At 38.6% G+C, this 23,388-nt stretch overlaps 2 protein-coding genes across 9 annotated transcripts in view; one reads left to right on the forward strand and one right to left on the reverse strand.

Moving 5' to 3' along the window:
* The window catches only part of LOC144465066 (uncharacterized), a 28,171-nt gene extending 11,981 nt beyond the window's left edge, over positions 1 to 16,190 (reverse strand). For 3 of the 5 annotated variants that reach the window (XR_013492421.1, XM_078172907.1, XM_078172903.1), the window contains exon 1: positions 16,036 to 16,190. Coding sequence is in view for 1 of the 5 variants with exons in the window: in XM_078172903.1 (XP_078029029.1) it covers positions 16,036 to 16,099 (64 nt within the window). In the remaining 4 variants the exon portion in view is untranslated. Of the gene's footprint in view, positions 1 to 7,949; positions 8,045 to 14,167; positions 14,340 to 16,035 lie in introns of those variants that run through there. The other 2 variants (XM_078172904.1, XM_078172905.1) reach the window with 2 other exon arrangements.
* A 3,520-nt stretch (positions 16,191 to 19,710) lies between these two features.
* LOC117271996 (casein kinase I-like) overlaps positions 19,711 to 23,388 on the forward strand; it is a 33,480-nt gene continuing 29,802 nt past the window's right edge. For all 4 annotated transcript variants that reach the window (XM_033650629.2, XM_033650631.2, XM_033650630.2 and 1 more), the window contains exon 1: positions 19,711 to 19,845. The gene's annotated coding sequence lies outside the window, so the exon portion shown is untranslated. The remainder of the gene's footprint in view (positions 19,846 to 23,388) is intronic.

The following is a 23,388-nucleotide window of genomic DNA, read 5'->3' on the forward strand; positions in this document are numbered from 1 at the left end:
GCACCAGGGCTTTTTATTTACATTTTACTTTTGCATTATAATTGAAGATTTATTTACCAGTGATTTGGAAACCTCTTCGTCTGGTGAGGCTAACAAAGCCCTCGGTAGCGGCACCAGGGCTTTTTATTTACATTTTACTTTTTCATTATAATTTATTTATTAACCAGTGATTTGAAAACCTCTGCATCTGGTGAGGCTAACACAGCTCTCGGTCACGTCTTACACCAGGGCTTTTCATTTACATTTTACATTTTCATATGCACACACCAGTGGTAAGGTAACACTTAATGCATGTTATACTGTTATGTATTGTCCTTTATAAAGTATAGGTGGCCATACCAGGCAAAGGTAAATCAGTACTTAGCCACAAGATTAAGACAAGTCTCCTACAAGTATTTATCTCTCTAAGCAGTATAATAATATCAGATTATTTTGCTCACTTAGTTGCACTGTCATGTGTTTTCAGGTGTAGGTGGCTGTAACAAACAGATGGATGGTAATAATTACTAACGTAAAGAAAGTCTTCAAGTCTCTTTTACTCAGGTAATGTCAGGTGTAACAGACCCCCCCATACAGGAAGCAGCGAGGTGGAAGACCAAGACAGGACCAGATGAGAAGGACAGATGATTACAAGACCAGATGGAGGGCGATTGGCGCCTTTGATTCACTGGGCTCAGTAAGTAATCCCCTCACTACGACTACAAAGTACCAGTGTTGGCATAAAGTGGTGCTCATATAAAGTTATGTTTACATATGCGAATTATTTTTTATAATAGAAGCCTTCTGAATATTATTTCATCGTTTATAATATCATTCCATGTACAGCTGAGTTCAAAAGTCTTCATTACTTGTGTTTGTGTTTCACAGGACAGGAGGTTGTGGCACTCCTGGGGCAGCTGAGAGTGTATGTCATCCATCCCAGGAAGACCCAATGCCACAGCAGACCACTGAACCACTCTCAGCGCTCAAGTGAGTCCAGCACCCCCAGCCTCCCCACCCTGACCCACGACACCACCCTTTCCACCCACTAGACAAAACCATGAGGAGTACCCTGTCCTGACCAGCTCAGAAGACGCAGTTAGTGTCCGCTTCTTCTGTGCTGGTGGATTTGTGACACAACAAACAACGTCTTGACAAACATATATTAATTAATGCCAACAGTAAGATATTTAATTATACTGACTTAACTCTGTTAGACAGCCATTACTCATCTGTATTTATTAAGTCCAACTAAACTAGTTTTCTTTGTTAAAACGGTCGTAAATTAAGCAGACTTACTAAACCTGGTTATGTCGACAATTTCTACACAGGGAGGTTAAGTAAATTAAAAGCACACCACTTTGGTTCTGTGACAAAGTTCATTTATTACAGATGAAACATAATATAGGATCATAGATACCCATTATTTTAAACCAAAGTTTCAATAGGAGTTAAAGACTGACAGAGACATAAACTGCTGCTGGTATTTTCTGTCGGCAACTTTTGATATGAAAAAAGCTTTGAAAAAAAGTTAATTTAGCAAGGGATTAATATGAAATTCTGTTTGCACTGTCTAGGGTCACGTCTCAGTCAATACATTAAACTTAGAAATGATTGCTTAAAGAGGGCTTATTTCAAGACATTTCACACTCCAAACATAAAAATAGAATAATAAATCCCCAATTAGTCTTACACAACTGAATTTCTGTTGATATTTTTTTGTTTACATTAAAGTTTGTTACACTGCAACCTCAGAGGTCCGTCACTCTATGTTTTTTAGAATATGCTAAATTAATTAACATCTATATCTAAACATGTGTTCATTCAAATGCAACCAAAATTGACATAGACATTCTCTGGATTCTAGTTATCACATTTTTCAAATGGTGTTCAAGTCAGTTTAATGGTTAGCCCGCAGTCCAGAGTTTTATCACCAATGCTTTGACTTCTGTAAAGCTGTAACTGTAGACTGTTGCTTTAAGACTAAAAAGACAAAAAAAAGAAACCCAGTTTTGCATGTGACATCATCGCCTCAAGTTGTCAGAAAAGTGTGTGAGGAACCCAGTCTTCCTGGTGGTGCAGTAAGGAAGTCATTTATTTAGGGGCAGAGAGGTTAATGTGTTGAATCTCTACACTGACAAGCACCACACTTCCTAAAAAACCTTTACTAAAGTCTTTAACAATACACCAAAACCTTGAGTGATGTCTTTTTAGGATTGTATCCTCAGTAGTATTGTAAATTTGTGACATTACTCTCTCTGCTTTCTGCCTCTGAGGCTGGTTTAGCTTCCTGGCCTTGGAGCTGATGGGCAGGGTTGGAGAGGTTGACATGCCATATCCTCTGCTACTTTATTAATTTCCAAACTAAAATTCCCAACCTCCTTTGACACATCTCAAATATCCAACATAATAAACTCAAGTAAAACGAATTTCATTCCATTGATAATTCATCCTGTCAAAACCTACTATGACCCTGTGCTATCAGCTGTTTCCATAGTAGTTGAGTGGTAAGGTGGTTGACTTATAATGCAGAGGTTGAGAATTCTAATCTTGCTGTTGCCATCCTGCAGGTGGTCTGAATCTTTGCAATTTCCAGGATAACCTTTAGCACTCTTCACACAGTAGCATTAAATTAATGGGACATGGGATGCAATCCAGATGTTCAACTAAATGGAAATTCAGTATAAATGTAGTCAAGCAAAACACATTTTCACTGAACACACTGAATGCTTGCAGTCTGCCTGGCCCCCAGTAAATGCCACTTGTGGCTTAAATTTATTTTTAAAATTCTGAAACTTGAATTTTTAAAACTGACTTTGTGAACATTGAAAAAAAAAACTGAAATTCAGCTTCTGAAATTGCAAATTACAATATTTCATATTTTAATTTTAAAAAAATGTATTGAGAACAAATAAATTCTGTTGCATAATTTTCAAGGTGAATACGGATTTATTCCGTTTCTTCAGAAAGATTGAACTGAGACATATGTTCGGCAACCCCAGTATACAAAGGTCTGATGAACCTGTATTTAAGCCTAAAAGCACATTTATGCCCCATACCTCGATTCCTTCCATCCTAACTTTTTGCAGAATGGTTGAGCAAGAAACTCTCGATGCATTGAAAGACAAACACCCTCATTCTCTCTCTAACTTCAGTAAAGATGAACATTTAGCTGTACAAGAGCTTTCAAAAGACCCTGAGATTGTTATTAAGCCTGCGGACAAGGTGGGCGCTATCGTCATCCAGAATATGTCAGACTATAAAGAAGAAGCCTACCGACAACTGAATGATGACCTTTTTTACAGGAAACTGAGAGCCAACCCCACCCTTGATTTCCAAAAAAAGATCTCTGATGTCACATGCCGTGCTCTTGAACTGAAGTGGATCACCAAATACGAACATGATTTCTTGAATTGTAAACATCCTGTAACTCCTGTATTCTACATGCTGCCTAAAATACATAAAAGCTTGATCAAACCTAAAGGCCGGCCTATTGTAGCCATTAACGATTCTCTTTTGGAGCCATTGTCTAATTATGTTGATTATTTTCTTAAACCTTATGTTCAGAGGGTTCCTTCATATGTTCAGGATTCTACTGATTTAATCAACAAGATTTCTACATTAAAAGACTTACCTATTAACATCATTCTGGCTACTTTAGAAGTTGAAAGCATGGATACAAATATCTCCCACGACAGAGGTCTTGAGGCTCTTGAGTATTATCTAAAAGATCGCACTGAGGAAACTCTTCCTCCCAGCATATTCATTTGTGAGCTGGCGGCTTTGGTCCTTAAACTGAATTTTTTCTCCTTTAATGGGGACTTCTTTCTACAGTGTAAAGGTACAGCGATGGGCTCCACCTTTGCCCCGGAATATGCTAATTTGTATGTGGGTTTTTTTAAACATAGTTTTGTTTTTGACATAAATAGAAACCCCTTTTTTCATAAAATTCTCAAATGGTTTAGATATCTTGACAATGTCTTTTGCATTTTCCAAGGGACCAGTAATGAGCTGACTGATTTTGTTAATCTTCTCAATAGTGTGAATCCTGACCTTAAATTTTCAGTTAATTGTGACCATAAACGTGTGTCATTTTTGGATATGTGGATTGAATTATGCAATGGAAGCCTCATCACCACCCTATATCAAAAAGATACTGACAAAAACACTCTTCTCCTCTCCAGCAGCGCCCACCCGAGAGCTCTTAAACATGGTTTACCAAAAAGCCAGTTCTACAGGCTTAGACGTCTTTGTCATTCTGATCAAGACTTTCTTGACAAAGCTGCTGCCATGAAAAAACGTTTTTTGGACAGAGGTTAATTAGTACACTGTGTGGATGAGGCTTTCCAGGTTGCTCTTTCAAAACCCCGTTCTGATCTTCTTAAAAAAAAGTGTTAAAAAAGACAAAAACTTTTCTGCCTCTTTTATTTAAGACTAGCCCAAAACAGACTCTTCTAGCTCCTCTGAAGGATGGGAGTTATCCATGTGGATATTGTGCCCAGTGTCACAACACATGGAGGACTCCTGTTTTTAGACATCCCAGATCAGGCAAAAGCTTCCCTGTCAAGGGTTTTATCACATGTAACACAGAAAATGTCATCTATCTATTAAAATGTCCATGTGATAAAATTTATGTAGGTAAAACAACACGTATGCTGAAACAAAGGATTAGTGAACACAAGAGCTCCATCAGACGAAATGATATTAATTATCCTGTAGCTCGTCACTTTAATTTGTGTTCTCATCCTATTTCTTCTTTACGTTTTCAGGGCATCGAACATATTGAACTGCTAAGAGGGGGGGATATAGATAGGAGGTTATGCCAAAGAGAGCTTTTCTGGATTTATACTTTAAATGCTCTAGAACCCACTGGTCTTAATGAAGATTTTGATATGAGTGTTATGCTGTAGATCAGGATGTTTCTATTCATGTTGGTTCATCTCTTTTTTGTGTAGAGCAGGGGGTCTATGATATATGACGGCTCTTGCCTGAAACCCTCCCATAGCCCCCTGCTCTATTTTTGATCTATTTTCTATCTTATTTGAAAAAATATTTTTGAAGGTATTTTTTATACCTGTGATATCTGTTTTTGTGGCACTTTACTGTAATATACTTTGTGATTGTTTTTTTGTTTTTCTGTATTCACCGTGTTACACTTCTTTTTCAGTTAATTTAGGTCCTTTCAGTAGGATTCACAGCCTACACCTGGAAACTACAATCCCCAGAAGGTGGTGTGGCCTCTAACTGAGTGTGCACAGGTGTCCTTCATACTGCTGATGATTAGAGCAGGAGTGACATGCTCTTAATCTGCCTGTTCATTGTGTGTTGTATGCTCTGATGAAGGTCTTACTGACCGAAAGCTAAGCAATAAATGTGAGTTTTAGTGCAAATTTAAGTGTGCGGAAATCCCCCTTTTTTCATTGTGGACTTTTTAGTTATTTTTCCAGCACCTTAACCAAGACTTGGCCGGGTTGAGCAGTGGTCCTCCCTCTGTTGCATGATTTACAAAATAAAATATTTAAATGAATGATTTCTATGAATTTAGTGGTGTTTAAATTTGATTATTAAATAATAAATGGCTGTTAAACTTATACTACTTTTGTCTCTGTTTTGCTTCCATTATGCATGTTGTTTCAGTGTCTTTTAAGTGTAAAGAAAACATTTCAGATCTCCAGTTTATAACATAATGAGCAGTGGCACAGCCAGCAGATGGCAGCATCTCACAGGTTTCAAAGCTAGCCACTACACTACCGTGCCGCCCAAGAAAGTCCATCCTTAAGTGTAATTAAATCCAACTTTAATAGATATGGTGTCATGTTGTCAATGCGAAGTATTTTTGACCTTCACAAGACCAACTCCGTAATCATATAACCATCTTGAGTTGTCTGATGATGTGAACACCCACAACAAAATCCATCCATCCCGTATGACCCGACTGCAGCAATGAAACAGGTGAGCATGCTAGTATGCTAATGCTAGGTGTGATTATCTTAAATAATACTGGAATCACTTATAAGAATGTGAAAAAGCAGACGTCCCAGCAGAAGTTTTGAGTTGTCATGGTGTGAAAAGCACAGGTGTTTCTCATATTAATGATGGCGCTAATCAGTTCAAGTTTCTCGGTAAGCCGTGACAGTGAGCCAGCACGATCAATACCAGGACCCTAAACTGAATCAGCTAAATGGAATTCAGCTGTTATTCACTCTATTATTCATACCTGCACTCTTCTTGATTTTTCTCTGCCTGCAAAAGATCTTTTATCGAGGGGTCAATGTATTTGTCCCATTTTTGTGCCTCTTGGAAATTTAACATATTTTTGGACTTTTAAGTCGCTGCATGTGGAGCTCTCTCAGCCACAGTATTTTACCCACATTTTTCACACATTCACGAGACGCAACACACCATGACAGCGTACCTATGCATGTAGTAATTTTATTTACAAATAGTAAAAAAATAAATTAAAAAAACACCATAAAAATATATCTTGCTTTCACATATATACATTTAAATGCATTTCTTTGAACTATGTAGACAGGACAAATCTCAAGTATAGATGTGGCGACTGTATCACAGTGGTGAACACTACAAAGGACCAACTTCACACAGACTAATTTTTTAATACACCAGAGGTGATCTGGTTTCATCTTAGCAATTCTTCAATTCCTATTTGGAATCAGTTGTTTTTCCTGAACACCCATTAGGTAGATCTCACCAGTATTTGGCCCATAGTTTTGAAAAAAATACATTTCATAATATTCTGGGGTGAAAAGTCAGAATGTTGAGAGAATACAGTTGTAACTTTTAGAAAAAAGTCATAATCATTTATAGATTACTATTCTTGGCCCCCCTAAGGCAAATTTGTGATTTTTGACTACATAAGTAAAATAGAAAAAGTCATATTTGGAAAGTAATGTCTATTTATCGAAAAAAAAACATTATGAGAGCTACAATCAAAATATCATAAAATTAAGATTATAATTTAAAAAGTCATATAACATCAAAAATAAAAGTAGAAATACTGTATTTAAAACATCAGTCAAATACCCAGGTCATCAGATACAAACTCTTTGTGACGCCCTTTGGCGACACACAGGGCATTTTTTCATATCTATGTGACACACAGCTGAACCACATTGCAACATGTGGTTTATGTTGTTAAAGAGACGTAGTTAGGTTTAGGCAACAAAACTACTTGGTTATGTTCAGATGAAAGATAATGTTTTGGGTTAAAATAAGTATGTTTATTATGTAATGTAATGTGTTGATCTTGTGTAAATTGTGTTTCATTACGTTAAAACAACATAGACTTTAGGTTTCGGGACACAGGTACGTAAGCTACTTAATGTTACATCAACACAACACTGACTTTTGGAGTCACACGAGACATAGATACATAAGTTACTTAACATTACGTCAACACAACACTGACCTGGATTCACACATTACACAGATACGTAAGTTATGTCATGTGTAACGTTACGACAGCATAATGAGAAATGTTCTTAAGATAATAAGAAACATTCTCAAATCTAAAAATAATGACTTAGTATCTCAAAATAATGAGTCATTACTTTGACGTCATTATTTCAATAAAGTGTCTCATTATTTTGTAACAGTAAGTCATCATTTTGAGATACTAACTCATGAATTCAATAAAGTTTGTCATTATAAAGACCTATTAGATCGATAGATAGAAAAGGTGTACAGTTCATTTTATTTAAAATAGCCAGCTCAATGCAAAATAACAGCAGTGACGCAGCTTCAGACAAGTGTGCCTGCAGAATTGGTTACCTCCTGCTTCACCCTGGTGGGGGGACGGGGTGGGCAAAGAGACTTAAGATGAGTCAGACTAACAATGGTCACACCGTCACGATAACCTAATAATGCGATTTATCTCAACTGAAATAAAATGAAAGCACCGTCATCAGAGCTTTTAACACACATGGACACAGTGAGTGTCCCAGTCTGACCTCTGCTGCTGCTGCTGGGTCTGTTGACTCCACATACACTGACTTGAGGAGGTTGAGCAGTGGGTTGTTCTTCTGGTTCACTGCTGCGTGCACTGCTGAAACACACAACATGCTCGTGAACAGCACAGAAGCATTCCTTCAGCCTTCATGCTAAATCACAATTAGTAACATTACGTCTGAGGCTGAGGAATAAACCGGTATTACGGATCTCCTCGCGACCACGTTAACTAGAGACTTTCATCCGAATGCATCTGTGGTTGTCGTAGCGACAACAGCTGTTTCCACCAGGTAAGAACACGTTCAATGTTTCATTACAGTGTCAAAACAGAACATACCCGAGTCGTCTGTTGAGTCGTCTGAGTTTTAATTGAGGAAACGCGTGACGATATATATTTGTGTGTGTGTGTGTGTGCATATATATTTCCTCTTTTGTTTTTTGGTTTTTAATATCTTACACCAAAGATGTGACACCCATGTGATTGTGTGATTGTTGACCATTTAATGCAAAAATCATGAGCACTAATAGGAAGCTGTTTTTTATCTGCTCAATTAAGGACAAATCAGGTGCTAATTGGCTGAGCCCAGCAAGCAAAGCTTGTGGCCAACTAGCCTGATTACACCATTTTTGGGAAACCTATATAAGGTTGTGCAAAACTTACAGCAGTGTTGAGAACAGGGAGAAATCTTGTTGGACAAAAAACAACAGAAAATAATCAAAGACAAAAAGTTGTAAAGGAAATCATGGACTACAAAGTCCATATTTTTCCAGACGGACTTACAAAGCACCAGCGCCACACAATTAAAAGAGCTTCGTACTTTGTGCTCAAGGGTAAGTAATGTTATACCTTCAACCAAAATAAGTAGCCTACATTTGCTCTTTTATATTATAATAAAATTGACTTTTCTTTTGACCAGATGGAGTTCTGCACTACATTTGCAGAAGGAGAAAGGACAAGGAAGAACACCTTGCAAAAGTAGTACTGCCAGCTGCTGAGGCAAATGACATATTTCAGGAGTTTCATTGTAGCAGCCTTGGGGCTCACTGTTGCGTACAGAAAACGCACCACGCCACAATCAGCTGCTATTACTGGCCTTGTATGGAAGCTGACATTTGCAAATGATTAAGTTAAAATGGTCACCCAAATTTACCTCAGTTTTTTAGCATGAAGGCCTACTCTATAATTAACTGAATTTAATCCAAACACTTGTATGTCATATATCATTCTCACTGTTTCTGCTTGGCTAAGGCATATGATATAGATTAATGTGAATAAAATTCTGCTTAAGGTTGCTCAGTGTCCTGATTGTCAGGCAAAGCGAGCTTGTCTTAAGGAAAAAGTATCAGTATAACCCAATAGAGGTGAGGTTATTTGTGCAATTCAATGTTCCATGCTAAGCCAAATGCTTACATACCAGTCATTTTCTATACAGATGTCTAATTATTTAACTCTTTCAGGTATCACAGCCATTTGAGCTGGTCGGTATGGACCTAGTCAAACTCACGGTACCAGAAGATGGTAATCAATACATTTGTGTAATGGTTGATTATTTCACAAAGTAGGCAGAGGCCTACGCTCTGAAGCTTAAGTCTGCAGAGGAGGTGACCAATTGTATTTTTGATTTTGTATACAAATTTGGTGCACCTCAGAGACTACTTACAGACCAGGGGACAGAGTTCAAAAATCAGGTAGAACACTCATGATCAATAATTTTTATGTCTTAGCAAGCAATATTGTGAATGCAGATTTTTTTTTTCTTTTCTGCTAAATAAATTTAAGCTGAATGACATACTCTGTGAGGCCCTGAGTATACAGAGGTGCTTTGTTCACCCTATCACCCTCAAACAAATGGCTTGGTTGAGAAACTTAATGGCACCATCCAGAGGTAAGTCACATGAGTTGGCAGGTATCATACACTGACTCAACATAAATGGTATAAACTAAAATAGTGACATACAAATATCTGCTGTTATGTTAAGTAATGTGGACATTGTCTGGTCTCTAACAAACTAGCAAGGAAGAACCCCAAAAATTGGGATAACTATCTTCAGGGGACCATGTTTGGCATTAGAACCAAAAAGCAGCTGATGACACAACACAGTCCATACTACCTGATGTTTGGCAGGGAGGCCAGATACCCATCTGAGGTGCCTCAGGAGTATGAAGTAAGTGGCTGTTGGTCTTGGAGTCCAGGGATTGGGGTTATGTTTGGTAAATAGTTCAAAATAATATAACATTTGGCATTTTTGTTCTTAGGTGACAGAAGCGAGATTGGAGCGCCTTGTGAAAAAGGAGGACGTCTTTGAAGGACTCCAAAATCAAACAACTGTCTACGAAAAGGTCAGAAAAAAATGTCAGGAAAAGATCTGTAAAAGCAGGCTCCAGAGAGGATGGGAGGACAACTTCAATGTTGGTGATGTTGTACTGGAAAAAAAAAACATAAGAGAACAGCAACACAAAGGAGGGAAAATGGAGAGTGGCATGCTAGGTCAATTTACCATCACGGACATGAGAGGAAAAATTGATTACCTTGCGAGCCCATCATCTGAAACAGTGGCCAATATAGACCAGTTTGCTCATTTCAAAGAGCCAGAGGAGAGGATCCCAGCAAAGCTAAAAAAAAGTTAACAACTCTCCTCTGGCTCCCCCCCGCCTCAGCCACCGTCCAGCCCCTCCACCCATTCGCATGCCATCAGTTCCCCTGGACCCATACCAGCCACATTACAAGGAACCAGTCAACCCATCCATAGTAATGGTATGTCATATTTTTCAAAGTAACTGCAAGTTTAACAATGCTATATAGGCCTATTCTTTTACATGATTGAGATGTTCTGAATTTCCAGTTGTCCAATACCTATGAACCACGCAAAAGGGGAGGTCCTCTGGGCAAAAATGGGGCCATACAAATTGTTTACTGCGGATTTGCAGAGCCTGGCACCTGGGAGGGAGTTGGAAAGCAAGGTAAGTTTGGATTTGTAAGCTGTTCCTTTAGATTTTTCATCTTTGATATGCAAGCTAATTTGAAATTTGTATTTATATTTTTTTTTTTCTTTTTGTGTAGATTGTAAATGCATACTTTCTTTGGACCACAAAGCAAGTCCAAAACAGCTCAATGTGATGGAATGGGACACATTAATTGGGGCCGTGCAAGGACAGACATTGGAGTCTTATAGTAAGTGCACTTTAATCAATGCTATTCATTCAACTATACTTACAACTCTGAGAATAATTTACATTAAAGTATGCTGTGTGCAACAGACCATGTGCCCAAACAACAGATGGGCTCTATTGGTAGATCCTTTTGGAGCCACACAAAATCAGCTAAACGTTGTAGGGATGCAACAAGGTAACTTCAGGATTTATTTTCATGTGTTTCATTTCTTAAACAGGATAAGTGGTTGCTGATGTGCTAGTAACAACATTTACTAAATATTCAGAATTCTTTTCTTTCCTTTAGGGCTTTCATATGGAAAAAAACCTGGGCCTAAACTTACCCAGGTGGTCCTGTGACACAGTCCAACATCCCCGTCAGCAGAATTCCACATCCTGTGGAGTGCTGGACTGCAAAGTAAGATTGTTCTACCTAGAAACCATTTAAATATTTTTGCAAAAACAACAATAACACTGCCCTTTTATTTTAAGGTTGCAGAGCTGCTGCTGCTTGAAGGCAGCAGCGTACAATTTAATGTAAACAAGGACAACATCAACTCCATGCGGATGGAAATGGCCAGGAGACTGATGATTCTGGTAAGCTACAATCAAAAGTATATAATTCTCAGCAACATTTTTTTATACTTAAACCCACTGTGAAACTTGAATATCTTTTAATAGTCAACCTAACAGAACTGTGCAGAATCTGCAGGGAAACAGAGTCTGGAGACAGGGACACCTCAGATGCACCTGTGGATCAATGGGTAGGAAGCCTTTAAAGTTGTTTACATGGAGAGTTCATTAAAAGGAAAAACAAAGATCTAATTTATCTTTCTTTCAGATTGAGTGCTCTCACTGGTTCCATTGGGTGTGTGTGGCAAGGCCTAATATAAATTACATTTTTTTTTTTATGTCCAGCCTGTTCACCTCCCACCTAAATTCAATTTGATTGTCCCTGTCTCACCTGACATTGGAACCCTTCCACTTCCACCTCACTGCCCAGGTCAACACCAGCTGAACATCAGCTCCCCCCATCAAAACAGCACAGCAGAGGATGTACTTGCTGCAGCTGCTGAAGGGGTTCAAGCTGCCAAAGACAATGATAGTTCACTTATACTGCCATCATCAAGTCCATCCTCACCACCTCCATCAGCATCTGGTATATGGCTGTGACAGCCAAAGACAAGGGTGCGCTGCAACATTATCATCCCTGTGCTGAGAAGATGATGGGCTGTAACCTGCCATCATATTCCAGTTGTGATTGCTATTCCAAGAGAATTGGATTTTGTGTGCTCATTATTTTTACATGAGTTTTCCCTTGAGGATGTCAAATGATTTAAGATGTCAGGCACAAATTTGATTTTTGCCTGTCCTGAATAAAATGAAGTTGACTGACTTGAACTTTGTTCTTAGCTGACTTGTAACAAGTGGAGGGACATTAATTTTATGCAGTTTTGGTCTGCAATACTTTTTATTTAGTTTTTTGTTTGTTTTTGGGACAGATGATCTGAAGCTCTACAATTTAAAAATATGTTTTAGTCATCTGGTTTTTAACAGCTACCTATTTTGCGTTGGAAACCAGTGAAAAACTAAAATGGTCCTTGTCCTTTCTGATACTCATTATGTTGCCAGTTGGTAAAATGTATCCAGGGTTTTTTGTCAAACTAGACTTGGGGGAATTTGCTAACGATGCATTTTGTAGGGGCTACGCTTTTGGTTACATAACATTGAAGCAACACCGTACCAATGGTGGCAAAATAAGGTGAAAACTTATTTGTTTTAAATTTTAATACTTTTTGAATATATTCCAAAAAATGTGAGTTTAAAATTCATGCCATTTCATAAACATTGTGGGAATTCGTGAACATATGGTGTTGCTTTAAGGCAACATATGCATTTGAACATGTTTCTGTTACTGATTATCAAATGTAGTGCATTACACCATTGAAAATTGAACTCCAGTCATCTGTTTTTGTTAATCCTTTTTCCCAGATTGTAAAATGACAGACAGCCGTTTTCAGACCGTTATTGTGGAGAGATATCACAAAGCTGAACCATGTGAGAAGGGCCATAAAAGGGACTTAACAACGTTTTTTATTTACCTTATTAATCCCCCTGAGGGGAAATTCAATTTTTCCACTCTTTTTGTCATTAACACACAGGTCCGAAAGACACACACATGCACAAATAGGACCTATACATGCACAAAGTGGAGATGTCAGAGTGAGGGGGCTGCCTTGGTCAACGCCCCGAGCGGTTGGGGGGTTCGGTGCCTTGCTCAAGGGCACCTCGGCAGTGCCCAGGAGGTGAACTGGCACCTCTCCAGCCACGCTCCATATTTGGTCCGGACGGGGACTCGACAGGCGACCCACCGGGTCCCAACCCAAGTCCCTATGGACTGAGCTACTGCCGGATATACTGTGTGAGCGTAAACATGGAAAAAATAAGTTCAGAGACTGAACTGGCTGTATGCCTAGAAAGAGTAAAATACGTAAGTGATCTCCAGTAATGTGAAGTGACTGTAGTGTAAAAGCTATGTGGACTCTCGTTTCTTTTCCCACCATGGAAGATCGAATCCCCGACAAAACATGTTTTCATTTTTGGGCTAGAAAAGGCTTAATGTTGTATGTAACACATGTCAATTCAAAGATACTTCAAAGACTAAAAATTGTATTGCCAAAATTCATAGTAAAAGCAACTTGTTTACTTCCTTCCTGTTGTCAAAAAATTCCGCCACAACAAATGAGGTACAAAGCGCGAGTGGGTAATCGTACGTCACGCGTTTCCTCAAATAAAACTCAGACGACTCAGGTATGGTATGTTCTGTTTTGATACTGTAATGAAACACTGAACAAAGAGCATTCGCGAGGACAGCTACTTGTTCTCTTCCTGGTTGAAAACAGCTGTTGTCACTACCATGATATCTGTGGTCACTACGACAACCACAGACGCATTCGGCTGAAAGTCTCTCGTTAACATGGTCGTGAGTAGATCCGTAACACCGGGCATGTCCCCGGAGGAGACAGTTAGGCTACACAAGTTAGCACCGCGGAGGTTTCACACACTCACCTTCTGAGCTTTTGGCGCAGTGCGGCAGCGGCGTCTCGTGCCAGGGTGCTGCCCGCGGCTTTCCCTCAAGACCTGGTGCCTGGTTTTCTAGGTTGAAATTTACATACGCGCAACTCGCGCCCCCATGTTTGACAAGTTACCAAACACCGGCGCTCAAACCGTCGACGGGGAGCGAGAAGGTTAGTTTCAGAATGGAAAAGCGAACACAGAAAGTAGTCAGCGACACCACGTTGTTGGAGTGTGTAATATTTCTCACGTCGTTTTAAAACAAACAAGGTAATATTTGTCGACTTCTCTATTATGGAAACACATCTTACACAGGGGGAGACAAAATCCCAAAATTTAAATTATAAGTCAAAAATGCAATTCATGAGACGTCATAAATAATAACGAGGACATTAGTCACATATATAAAACAAGACGTTATGTTGAGATAGTTTATAGGCCTTTGTCAAAACTGAAACTTTTTTACCAAATTAAAATTACTGAATAGCATAGAAACCCACCTATCTCTACCTATTTATAGCTCCGCTGCCTGTCTATCAGTACTATGCTAAAACTGACAAAAAAAGATTTGTGGGGGCAAATAAGAGACAAAAGTATTTCAATTATAACAGCTACTGAATACTTAATATTGAAATTTAAACACCACTGAATCTTTTCAAAGCACGGAAATATTTTTTTGAAAACCATGTATCTGAATTTATTTGTTCTAATTTCACCTCACAGTTGTTCACAGTTTCAGATAAAAAAAATGTAAGTGTCTAAATAAAAAAAAGTTTGCTACATATATAGGTATAGATAGATAGATAGATAGATAGATAGAGTTTGCTCAGACCATATATTTGTTTTATAGGGGTCAGAGCAGCGACTGCTGCTGGAGTCCTATTGTTTTTGTTGTCACATTGCATCAAATCAGGTGGCTTTTATGGCTTTAACAAGTCTTCATTTGAAGCTAAAACTGCTAAAGTGACCTGTTCATCAAATGATGTATAGGTCCATCCGTGCTCATATATCCTCCTCAGACCTCAGCTTTTGTTTGGTATGCATTTTTCATTTCTCTGAGCTATTTGGGAATGTAGGATCTGATAAGTATAAAAAAACAAGCATTGTCTTTCAACAGGAAGTAGTTTTGGGGAAAAATGTCCTTATATGGGGACAATGGGTTTATTTTCAATAGTTGCACATATGTAGTAAGTTATAAAATTACAAACATTGCAACAACTGTTTAATGTGTTGTAAATGCATCGGTTAGAGGTGACTGTTCGGGTCTAAAACTGATCAAAACTGTTTATTTCAATGCTTGAACATGGATGTGCAAAACCAAAATTGCAAATAATGCAACACATCTAAAAACCTTGTGATCTGTTTGTTTTGTAACTCTGTAAATTTTCCTTGCTCCGTACTCCAGTCTACAAATGTCCTTATGGGAACAGTCTGTCACACATAATTGGCCTGTGTGAAATGCTGGAATAATACATTATAATATAGTCCCAATGTCCTAATCAGGTACTTCCTGATTAACAGCATTTTAGCTTGTTACTTTGGCTAAAATTTATCAACTTTGTATGCCAGATCAACCTACAGATGTTGTTCAGCACAAATAAACAAGTTTCAACCATAAAATTTAATCAGGTTATGTACCTTGTCCACTTTTGTGTACTACTATTTCTACAATTTTTTTTTTAACTCATTCACTGTTTGTATAGTTTATTGTTATTGTGTTTGTACAGCAAATAATAAGGTGACCACCAATAACAAACATACATAGAATAATTTACAAGATCAAATACAAAGAGATACATAACATTATGTATTACTACCACTGATAATAATATGTTTTAATGTACAATGACTCAAAACCTCACCTTTGGTTTGACTCCAGCACAGCAAACTCATCACCAGAAACAACATGTCTGATTCCTTTCTCATCCTTTCTGTGTGTCCGTTCCTGACCTGTCCCTGTCTGCCTCAGGACGTTTCTAGTTTCGCTGTCAGGTATATTTCAAACTGACTTTCACATGGTAAGTACTGACTGATCTTCTGACTGACAGACGCTGCTGACCTAAATCCCTGACAGGATGTACATCGCTGCAGTTTTGAGCTGATGAAGGCTGTGATAACCATAGCAGAAAAGGTTTCTGATGATAACGCTGACCATAAAGTCACCTGCAGTGCTGAAAAGTAGACAGAAAGCACACATGAACGAACAGTAACACTGATGTTAGTGCAATAACAGGAAGTCTTTTGTTGTTATCTATCCAAACAAAAGGACAACTGACACCCTGTAACTAGACTAACAAAGCAAAAACAATGTATCTAATAGATTATACTGGCTTTACTGTACTTTATGATGTTTTTAATGTCCATGGAGTTTTCGTGGTCACTCTATTTTTTTCTATGAGGGTTTTAGACAAAGATGTAAATGAATAACATAAAAGTAGCAAATGATAAGTTCAAAATAAGTCTACACAACTGAACCAAGATGTGTATGATACTGTAGTTTATTTGGCTCATTACATTGTGTAGGAAAAATACGCTCCATAAACTCAAACTTTATATTTTGTTTAGCTCTGTATGACAGCACATTTGAAATTAAAGATTACACTGAAAGTAGTTTTAACTTAATGTGTTTCAAATCTTACTATGTTCACAACTTGGTCAGATTAAAGCTGTAGCTAGTAACTTTTTGTCAATTTTGTTGGAACTGTCGCTACATTCTGACAGTAGTACAAGAGACAGATAATCTGTGGAAAATCTGTTCTTCCCCCTCCACATAGAATGGTAAATGGATGGACCTGCATTTGTATAGCGCCTTTCTAGTCGTTTGACCACTCAAAGCGATTTTTACGCTATAAGTCACATTCACCTATTGGTGGCTGAGACTACCATACAAGGTGCTACCTGCTATTCAGTTTTTAACTCACTCACACACCGATGGAAGCATCATCGGGAGCAATTTGGGGTTCAGTATCTCGCTCAAGGATGCTTTGACATACCGACAGGAAGAGCCGCCGATCAAACCTCTGATCTTCCAATTGGTGGACGACCTGCTCTACCTCTGAGCCACAGCCGCCCAATGCACCACACGTGGATGAAAATAACCCATTAAAGCCAAGGAGTCTCTGACACAGCTGTCAATCACTGCTTGTGAACTGTAGTCAAACTGTCAATCCAGGCAGCACTGATCAAATATCAATCATCCTTCTGTTACTGTATTGCCTATTTCTCTCCTCAAATGTTTTCAGAAAAATATTTTAGTGTACTCTATAGCTGCAAATAAGAACATTTGTGACTCGGCCGCTATGTTTAAAGCAGTCTCATTGTTCTCATTTTACAGCTAAACAGTGCACAACATTTCACAAGCAGTAACTGACAGCTGCATTAGAGACTACTCAGCTCTGATTGGTTGTTTTTCAACAGCTGAAATGAATTTTAGCAAATGGCATCCATCAGACAATTTCGGCATAGTACTCTTAGAGCTGTATTTAACCCATGCAAACATGTCCCTAAACCATCGATCTGCTTTGCGTTCCTACCACAGACAGTACTCTTACTGTAGGAAAAGTTGTTAATATATGGTAATAGCCACATCACTGCTCCATCCAGCTCTTGCTGTATTTCCTCTTCACGAGGATGAAGCAGAGGAACATCTGTGCCTCGCTGATCATCTTCAGACTAGGTTGCATGACATTTTTAAAACAAAAAAGAACAGTTGTAGACCACTTTGTTCTCAACATTGTCAGTGGCCACTTTGTTCTCAAAGTTAGGAAATAGAATATTAGCAATTCACACAAATCACTTGAAATTCAACTACATTTTGTTTTAATGCATATGTCATGCAAGAGAAATGTTAAAGAAATGAAATGGTCAGAGTTGCCATATTGACTTACCACATCAACTCATGCAAAACATGCAAAAAAACATTCCACTTTAAAATATGCCAGCAGCTGCTAGCAGTAGCCTTTGCGTGATGAATCTGATCACATTTTTCTCAATCTATAGCTATCTTTGAACTAGTAAAGACGAAAAGGCAGCAAAACAGCCTTTCATCTTAAATGTTATCAGGTACAGTGGCTACATAACTTTCGAAATGAGCCCCATGCTTATCATAGGTGCACTGTGGTACTTAAACAACTAACACTAACATTATTAGAGTCTCTGTTACAATAGATGGGAAATTTTAATTGTGGGTTTGTGGTTTGTGCACCGTGTCCTTGTAGATAAAGTGTTTCAATTCTTTATCGACCAATCAATGGACTGCAGAGTTTCTAGATCTGCCTTTTAGTATCGGATCAGCGTGCTTAGTACCTCAGTGGAAGGGTGACAAGAAAAGCTATGGATTGGAACATTTCTGTTGATACTATCAACAACTTTTAACAATGGAAACACAAACATAACACTTCTAATGTGTAACAAACTGAACTGCACTGCACCAGACTGTTTGGTGCAATACTGTGTGAATGTAGTGACAGTATTTTAGCAACTATATCAAACAGTTATTTTCCTAAAAGTTACCAGCTGTAGCTTTAATCTTTTACAAGGTCACTAGGCAATGTTTGTTGCTGTACCCCGACCACCCATCCTCATCCCTAACCCTTATTATATGTCCAGAGATGGCAGTTCCAACCAGTGCTCCTGTGCTGGAACATTAAGTGGCCTTACATTATTAAATATTTTTGTGTACAGCAAACAGCAAATTAATTAAACATTACTTTTGCACAATATCAACTAAAATCGTATACAGTAGATTGTTACACAGGGCCCCTCTACAAGACATGACCACAGTTTAAAGATAATGCAGGACACACATTAGTTAATATTGTATTTTTGTGGTGCAAATTCCATAGAAAAGGTGCAATTAATCAGAGTACAAAAGATGAGTTTACACTATGAACTTGTGCTATTGGTGCAAATGGGGCCCTGGAACAGTTGTCCACTTTGTCTGGTTTGTAATCCAGCCTTGGTTCATAACCATATTAGGTGGCCAAGTCTTTACCTCAAACCATTACATTATGTGCATGTGATTTACTTGCTGAAAACTAAGCTGAAGGCAAAAACCCCTTTAACAAGTGAGAACCGAAGGCTGTAGTAGGCCTAAGGCCTGGTAGAGCATCAGCAGGGAGGATTTCAATCTGCTCGATGTTTGTGATTCACAGGCTTTAATAACTGTAAAGGATTCATGACCAGATATTACATGGATGATGAAAAAGTTACTTGTATTTTTTTCAATTCAAATGAAATCTCCTGGAGCACAGAGCCGACAATGTCCAGATTGGATACAGATATTTAAAAAAAAAGAACAAAAAAAAGACACATAAAGTTAGTAAAACATACACACACTCGTAGTTATTCCAGCAAGTGCTGATGAAAATAAAAACAACTTTTCACCACAAATCAAAGTGTGCGTGACCCTCTCTCACGTACACACACAGTCACACATACGCACACACAGATTTTCTGTCGATATTCTTAAGAGCAGTTTACGCTGGTCCCTTCCGTTCACTGCGGCGTACTTAGCTCCATCTACGCAAATTACGTTACGGTCACTGGTGAGGCTTTTCAGCTGGTTAGCCAAACATCCACAGAAAAAGAGATGAGCAGGAAAACGAGACGAAGAAATTAGGAACAATTAATTATACGCTAGAAAAATAGCGACAGAAAGAAAATCTGTTTAGGTACGTAACCTCTTTTTTGAACTTTGTAAAACTGTGTTTGTTAAATTAGCTAACTGAGTTTATGAATGACTGTATGTATGGGCAGAAATTCAGCGTTAGCCAACATTGGCTAGTTAGCTGCCTGGCTAACGTTAGCTTCTGTCAGGCTACGTCTTGTTACGACCACAGAGGCTAGTAAACGCTAGCTGGGTAGCTAGTTGTTGATATGGTTCACTAGCTATGATAATCACTACTGCCCGTTACTGTTGTCGTTGTTGTATTATCTGACACTACTTTGGTTCATTTCCTACTGCATTCACTTCACTTAACTATTTCACAATTGTTTCAATGAAGCTAACGTTGTCAGGCTACACTGAGGCCAAACATTGACACACAAACTACTGTGGCCTAAACCTAACTTCCTGCGTTACTTAGCTCGATTGATAGTTTGACGTGCAACAATGCTGTATTATGTTTTCCAAAATAGGCAACCAGCTAAGGTTTGGTAACGACAGCGAGTGCAGACGTGTAGGTAGCAGATTGAGCAGTCGCTGCTGCCCGAATGTTTAAATGTGCTGCAGTCGAATCAGCTAACGTTAGCTGCATTAGCAAACCTTAGCCCCTTTGCTCAAAAAGCTCATCACCTTAACACTTTTCTGTTCTAAATCTTTAAATTGTGACGGCTTGCGACGACCTTGAACACAGTGTTTAACAGTCTCTGAGGTTGGCTTTTAAGTATTCTCAGCTACCTGAAGCCATTTTTCGAGATTAGTTAGAGTGGGTGCTGCTAAGTTTATCATTGGAGTGTGGGTGGTGAGACAAGGCCATGTTAATACAGCTAGATGTATTGTATTTCCCTTTAAATATCCCTCACAAAAATCATCAAGACATTTGTACTGCCTGCGAAGAAGAGCTTGAAATGAACAGATTGAAAATTAGGGTAAAGGCTTTTGTTCCCATAGGGGCCACTGTCACTACTTGCACTCATTTTTAGTTATAGTGTAGTGTAAGGTGCCATGGATACACAAATAACCTTTAAGAAGGATATACATTTGCAATTTTGTAGTACCATACCCAACAACAATTAATGTAGGACAGAGTGGACTGGCAATGTAGAGACAGCAGTAAACATAGTAATTTAGCCACCATTAGAGTGAAGGAAATACAATCACTTGTGAACAGCCTTAAATTGAAATGTATTGAAAAGATGCCATATAATTCTATGATTTGAGCAAAAAATGTTAAAGAATAAATTTTAAAATTCACACGTAGTTCCTATGATTCAAGACAGTCCAAAAATATCAATAAACATGAACAACTTTCTTCTAAATTTAAAAACGAGAGTGCTAAAACTTGTGGTGTCAGGGTGTAAACTCTGGAGCTGCTCCTTTGACAATTACTCGGGAAAGATGTTATAGATGATAACTGAGAGCACTGTTCTGAGAATATGGGTTCCTTTTCTGTTTCTGGACTGAGAACACTACAACTGAATAAAGATCTTTTGGGTATAAAAAATAAAACAAACATCTGTGGGCGTAGAAAGTCAAGCTCCCATTCATTGTCTATGGAGCAGCTCCAGACTTTGACATCACAAGTTTGAGACTCACTTCTCTGATTTCTGGCATTGAAAGAGAGTAGCTTATGTTCACAAATATTAATCGAGCTTTCCTTGGCCATGGAAATAATATATTGCTATTTTTAACTTGGGTGGTGTTCCCCTTAAAGGAAACCAAGTGTAGGGTGAGAACATGATGATAATGTGGAGCCAAGGGCTATTATTTTTAGTCAATCTCAGGAACTGTAGAGGACGTTTTTGTCAGTACAGTGTGATTCAATTCAATTAAGGATTTGATTTCATGGATTTATTGGTCTTTTCATAAGTAAAAAGCTTTGAGTTGTTAAAGAGTATTGCTAAAATTTAGGCTAATCATAAATTGTAATTGCTAATCAAACAGTGCAAGTAGAAATCTCTTACCACATTCAGTATATCATCCCTTGCAAATTCATTTTCCCTCATGAGCATTTATTGATGTGATCGCATTTTGCTGTCTGTGAATTACTTTTGTTTAAAACTCACTGTTACCTATAAAAACAGAAGTTATATAACAAGCAAATAGTATAATAGGGGCTGATCCAGAGACTGCAGGCAGATTTTTAATCCTGAAAAGTCTAAATTGGCATATCTAATAAACTGTTCCTGTGCCTCAGATTTTTCTCCTTGTGGAGAAACTGTTGAATCTGTTGTCCCAGTTGCTTAGTAATTGAGGTCAGGTTTGAAGCCTGGGGCAAGCTGTGTAGTGGATACCATTGGGTGTGAGGCTGCATGCAGGTTAGTGTGGGTGTAGTAAATGACTTAACTTTCACTGCTCAGCTTGATGCTGTCAGACAAGAGGATCCAAAATACTGCTGACAAGGACTCGGTGTTGATACCAAAATTGGTGTCTCGATTTCAGTGACAAACAAGTAGCATTTTCAATACCCATATTGATTCACATTTTTTCAAAAATATTTATTTACTTTACATATGTTAAAAAGTATATTTGCCAGTATAGATACCAGTATATACAATGTAATTTTCAGGAGACCATAGGTTTAAGCCTGTCATTTCTGAGTGTTATTGTTTTCAAAATCCCAGTCGCTATGTGAAACTAGTCTCCCATAGCCAGACTTAACTCCACATTTAGCTTTGGTGCTGTGCGTAAAACAACAACAACCTCTGAGTCAGGAACCTACACACTAAAATGTATTTCAGTGTTTTATGTGCCATTTACTGTTGGAAGGATTTAGCTGTTTTAATACCAGCACTCGCTGGTATTTAAAAAAAAAAAAAAAAAAACGGCTCAGGAAGTTCCCTCCTGAACCTATTTAGTAAGGGCATTGTCACTCCGGCCAGGGCTTTGCTTTCGCTCAATACGATTGTAATTGTTTCAAAGAAATACAAACAACCCTGAGCATTTTGTCTCTTAGTGCGTAATTACGATGGGTTAAGTCAGACCTTTCTCCACAATTGCCACAGTGTGAGATAGGTCTGGCCATGCAAGACTAAGTTTTTAATACAGGCAGGGTATCCGAGGATTCCTTACAGGTCTTAATGATTAAATTTGATTTTGTGTGCAGGTGCCCTGAAAGTTATTGTTATTGTAGCAGACGTTGCGGTGCAGCATGCATTGGAGTCCCTGTGTGTGTATCCTACTGGCTAGGCAATCGCTGACACTCTGCACTATCAGTGTTTCCCATACATTGACGAGACTATGGCGGCCCGCCATAGTTTAATTTCCCCCGCCATAGTCTCCAAAAATTGGCCAGATATAAAATGCCTCTGGTAAATGAACAACACTCTGTAGTGCGCTGGCTGGAGTGCCGTCAAAAATAGACCCGACCCGTATTTTTAGCGGAGTGGAGCGCCAAGCCGCTTCTAGGCTGTGGCTAGGAGCGCTGCGGCGCTTCTGGTGGAGCAGCTTATATTGACTTGAATGGCTGCGATTAGCTCCAGCACCCGCGCCTTGGCCAGCTCGCGCAGGCGACAGATCCAGTGGGTTGCCATAAATGGACCTGTCCCAGAGG

The sequence above is a fragment of the Epinephelus lanceolatus genome, chromosome 12 (genome assembly GCF_041903045.1).
Source record: "Epinephelus lanceolatus isolate andai-2023 chromosome 12, ASM4190304v1, whole genome shotgun sequence".
Classification (NCBI taxonomy): domain Eukaryota; kingdom Metazoa; phylum Chordata; class Actinopteri; order Perciformes; family Serranidae; genus Epinephelus; species Epinephelus lanceolatus.